The sequence below is a fragment of the Hipposideros armiger genome, unplaced genomic scaffold, assembly GCF_001890085.2.
Source record: "Hipposideros armiger isolate ML-2016 unplaced genomic scaffold, ASM189008v1 scaffold_257, whole genome shotgun sequence".
NCBI lineage: Eukaryota > Metazoa > Chordata > Mammalia > Chiroptera > Hipposideridae > Hipposideros > Hipposideros armiger.
The window spans coordinates 1,802,309-1,807,174 of record NW_017731607.1 but is presented as its reverse complement, the minus strand read 5'-3'; the positions used below and the strand labels follow the sequence as shown (position 1 = coordinate 1,807,174).

Genomic DNA, 4,866 nt, shown 5'->3' with positions numbered 1-4,866 from the left:
TTAACATAAGGGTACCAAAATAACTAATTGCTTTTTAAAGTTGTAAAATTGTATAGTTCATGCAACAAGATATAAACACCAACGTTTTCATACAAGTTTTGTTATCCTTGTTGCTGTTGTAGGAAGGTATAAATAGAGTACACACCCTTTTTGTCGGGGTGCAAGTTGTGTATGGTACAGCTTCCATTGGTACAGTGACCATTTTTTGTCCAAGTAGAAGAGTTCCAGAGCCAGTGCGCATTGCTCTCCTAAAGCCCTTAAATCGCGCATAGGATCTGGATAATCCAACTGGGTAGGTCAGCTGGCAACCATCAAAATACTATAAGAAAATTCTGGAAATGGGCGGGAGAAGCAACGACAGCCACACCCTCCGCACGTCACTCTAAACCCCACCCCTGCCAGGCGCAGGCGCACTCCGGAGTCTCAAGGATCAACTAATACCAAGTACTGAGCAGGTGCAGTTAGAAGAGGGACTGCTTGTATGATTGATTGCTAGTGTTTATCTTTAATGGCTTTTATCATCTGAAGCCGCGCTCAGTTTTATTTTCCCGCTTTCTTGCTGGAACTCACTTTGCTTAAAGTAGGAGTTGCTGTTTAGGGATAAAACTTGATGAAAGTTACCCCTCTGCTGTCAGGGACAGATAGCGTCCTTTGGGCAAACAGTCCTGACAGATGTGAAAAATAAAATCGCATATTATAGCGAACACTTACAGCCTGCCAACTCAGTTACATGGGGGAAAAATCACTTTGAAAAATACGTTACCTTTTCCATACTATGTGCTTCAGAAGACCAGAAGTCGTTTTACTTTCCCGTGCCAGTGAGACTCTACTTCTATTTATTAACAAGGACCTAAACGAGCAGCGCATGCGCCACAGCCACCCTACGGCTGTGGGGCGCGTGAGAGGCTGGGGTACCGACCTACCTTGTGTTCTCTGGTTGTGGCGGAGGCTTCTGGGCTGTGTCGGGGGCCGCCATGGGAAAGGTGAATGTGGCCAAGTTGCGTTACCTGAGCCGGGATGACTTCAGGGTCCTGACCGCGGTAAGCAGCTCTCCGGTTCCCCGGCCCCCTGCCCTTCCCACCGCGCGTCCTCTTCCTGTACTTGGAAGTGAGCTGGGAGCAGGGCGCGCTCTGGCCGGGGAACGCGGCCGACGCTGGGATCGCGACTGGGGAGAAGACCAGGGAGTCGGAGTTTTCAAAAGCCCTTGTTCCGAACCTTTTATCTTACCCGAAATACAGCAGAGGCCCTTCTTCTATTCATGTCTTTCCTTTCTGCCCGCCTTCGCCAGAGCCACACGCATCTCTGTGGCCCGAGAAGCAATTCTGACCCCGGGCTTCCGACCAGCTGAAAAGGGTTTTAAGTCTCGAGGATTAATAGCATGGAGTTCCCCACTCACAGACTTAGTCACATAGCATTCCTTCAGTTTCATTCAATCAACACATGTGTGTCGGATTCTTAGTAACAATTTTAGGGAGTTCAGCGGGTTGCATACAGACAAGGAAGCTAGATCATCAAGGACACGAGTCAGTAAAGAAGAAGGATAACATCAGNACAAGTGAATTGAGAATGACAGTAGGTGAAGCCAATACTATTTCCACCCCTTGATTCTTGGACCTATGTATTCTACCTATTGGGGACTGTATAAAAGTTATTGACCGTATAAAAGTTATTAGAGGTTGGCAACCCAAACTCACAGGGTATTACCCCTGAGCTGACACTTCAGCAGAGCCTCCAACAGGCTGTTCCTTCCATAGACTTTTCCATCCTTTTATCATACCAGCAGTTTCTGAATGGTGTGGTGTGTGATATAAGGGGAACCCATGGTCATATGCATACTGCTGTCCCACCCTGTTAGAACAACCGCTCTATAAGCTTTATGATACTGGTGCAAGCTGAGGCCCTGCAGACAGAAAAAGCAAACCCATGTCTATAATATGTGTATATGTCTATTACTGTCAATACGAATCTCTGGCTCTGGCACTTCTATGATAGAGGGAGCACAACGTAGTCAATTTGACACCAAATGAACAACTAGTCTCTTCAAGGGATGGGAACTCAGCATTGGTGTCTGCAGAAGGCACTAGCCTTGGTAATTTGGAGCTTCCATGTCATCAGGCCCATGCATAGCCTCCTCCATCCCTGCTACTGTGTTTCCCCGAAAATAAGACCAGGTCTTATATTAATTTTTGCACCAAAAGATGCATTTTATTCATTTATTCATGTTCAAAAATCTACATTTATTCAAATACGGTCATGTCTGGCTGATGATCTTAACTGGGGCTTATTACGAGCACCCGGAAAATCATGCTAGGACTTATCTTCTGGTCAGGTCTTATTTTCGGGGAAACCTGGTACCATCACTGATTCATCTGTGCACCACTTATGCCTTCACTGGGGTGGCAGGTTGCAATGACAGAGGTTGGCTGTTGTCAACTAGACAAGGTGTTAGTCTACCTGGTTGTTTACTTCCTTTTCTGTGTTAGATACAAGTATGCAATCCAGGGATCCCCACACTTCTTGTCCACTCTCATATACCCATTCTCATGCCTCAATCTCAGAATTCCTTGTCAATAGTGTAATAAATTTTCTCCTTCCAGGCCCCTGTCCAACCAGCCAAGCTATTCACCTCTGCCCCTGAATCCATGTATATTCTAACCTTGGGCTATTTCTCTTGCTAACAAAGTGAAGGACCAAGTACACTTCCTAAGGCTCTGCCTGTTAGGCGGATATCCTTTGATCACTTCTCCTTCTACACACGTGGAGCAGTAGTTCAACCAAAATATCACCATGACTCATCAGTGAACCAGATGTGGACTTCTTTTCCTATTCTAGTTAATCATAAGAGATCAACCATGGAGGTAAGAGCTGAGGAATTTGGACAACAGTCGTTGATGACATGGGAGTCCAGGCTACCTGCTTATGCAGCTTGTTTTGTGCCTTCTGGCCCTGCTTGTGTTCAGTCTTGAATGTACCACTTTCACCTATGATGGATTGTTGCTGAGTTTACCCAACCTTATAAGATAATTGATCCAACAGAAGAAAATTCATGAAGGATAGTTGTGGCTATAATGTCACTTGGTCCTCAATGTCAGGCACTCCATCTCTCTCAGGGCTCTGCAGTATGCCAGGAGCTGTTTTTTAAAAGGTATATAATTGGGGGCAGCCAGTTAGCTTAGATGGTTAAATCACCGTGCTCATAACACCAAGGTTGCTGGTTCAATCTATTCATGTGCCAAGGAGCTGTGTGCCCCCCCACACACACACACACACCAACACACACACACACAACTAGATTGAAGATAACTACTTGACTTGGAGCTGATGGGTCTTGGAAAAACACTGTTCCCCAATAAAAATCCTTTAAAAATACATACATACATACATACATACATACATACATAAAAAATGCCATATAATTCTCTGCTGCACACTCTACCATGCTCCAGAGTCCTACAAGTCTGCATCATGTCCCTAATTGGAACTTGCTATAAATTCCACACATCCATGTATTCCATACTGTGTCTTTTCCCATCATTGAGACCTCTGAATGCCCTATTGCCCAAATGCAGGAAAGACAATCACAATTTTTCTGAGCTTTAGCTAGTATATCTTAAACATAAATATATCATTTTTATTTTCCTTGACTTTAAATGTTTTTATTTAATCTTCTTCAAATTTTTCCATAATTAGTCTAATTTGTGGGCTAGTGGGGAAAGTTAAAGAGTGGCCAGAATCATTAAAGATAAAGGACTACAGAAGATTAGAAGGAGAGCTTACTTCCTTTTGGGATTATGATAGATTGAATAATGTCCCCACCCACCAAAAGATATTGATGGGTTCTAATCCCTAATATCTATGAATTTACTCTCTCTGGGGTGGGGGGAAAGACTTCACAGATGTGGTTAAGGATCTGGATGGGCCCTAAATGCAATTACATGTATTTTTATAAGACAGAGACAGATGGGGAAACACACAGAAATGGAGGAGGCAATGTGACTATGGAGGCAGAGAATGAAGTGAGGCAACTACAAGCCAAGAAATGCCAGCAGTCACCAAATTTTGGCAGAAGCTGGAAGAATTAAGAAACAGATTCCTCCTTACAGTAGCCTGAGGGAACATGGTCCAGAACTGTAAAAGAATACATTTCTATTGTTTTAAGCTTCCAGGTTTGTAATGATTTGTTACAGCTGCCCTAGGAAACTCATATAGGGATAATAAAACCTTTATGGGGTGCATAGCATTCGAGAATAGTAGGTAGGATTTACATATATGGTGATTGGACAAAAGGAAAAAGAAAAGGAGGGAAGGTGAGCATTACAGATAAAGGAAAAGGGCAGTGAGACAGAAAATCAAGAAAGTTGTACAAAACAGAGTAATTCAATCGTGCAGGAGTATATACTACTTGAAAGTAAGAAATAATACAGATTGTTGAAGATCTTGAATGCTAAACTAAGAAGTTTGAACTTTAAACCAAGAAATTTAAACTTTAATCTATAGACAGTCAAGAGTCTCTGTGAGAACAAGGTGTGTGTGTGTGAGCGTGCACGCGGGGGGGGGGGGGTATGGCAGGAGGAAATAATGTGATAAATCCTTTGCATACCTTTCTTATACTATTTTTTACCTCTTTTTTAAAGATTTTATTGGGAATTGGAGGAGGGGAACAGTGCTGGGGAATCGGGGGAAGGGGAACAGATAAGTTTCAGTCCTTTTGTTCTTCAGTCTAGTTGTGGAGGACGTTGCTTCACTGGCCCATGTTGGTATTATCATTGCGCTCTTCCAGGCTGAGGCAGATCAGTCGCCGGCCACCGGACAGCTGCTCACGCTGGCTGCTGGCTACACACAGTAGCCCATGGCAAACCACTGCAG

General features: G+C 43.8%; 1 protein-coding gene across 1 annotated transcript in view; it reads left to right on the top strand.

The window, feature by feature from the left end:
* Positions 1 to 657: 657 nt before the first annotated feature.
* Positions 658 to 4,866, top strand: part of RIOK2 (RIO kinase 2) — a 24,636-nt gene continuing 20,427 nt past the window's right edge. Inside the window, exon 1 of the mRNA XM_019656273.1 lies at positions 658 to 1,360. Coding sequence (XP_019511818.1) covers positions 975 to 1,360 — 386 coding nt within the window. The 5' untranslated portion in view covers positions 658 to 974. The remainder of the gene's footprint in view (positions 1,361 to 4,866) is intronic.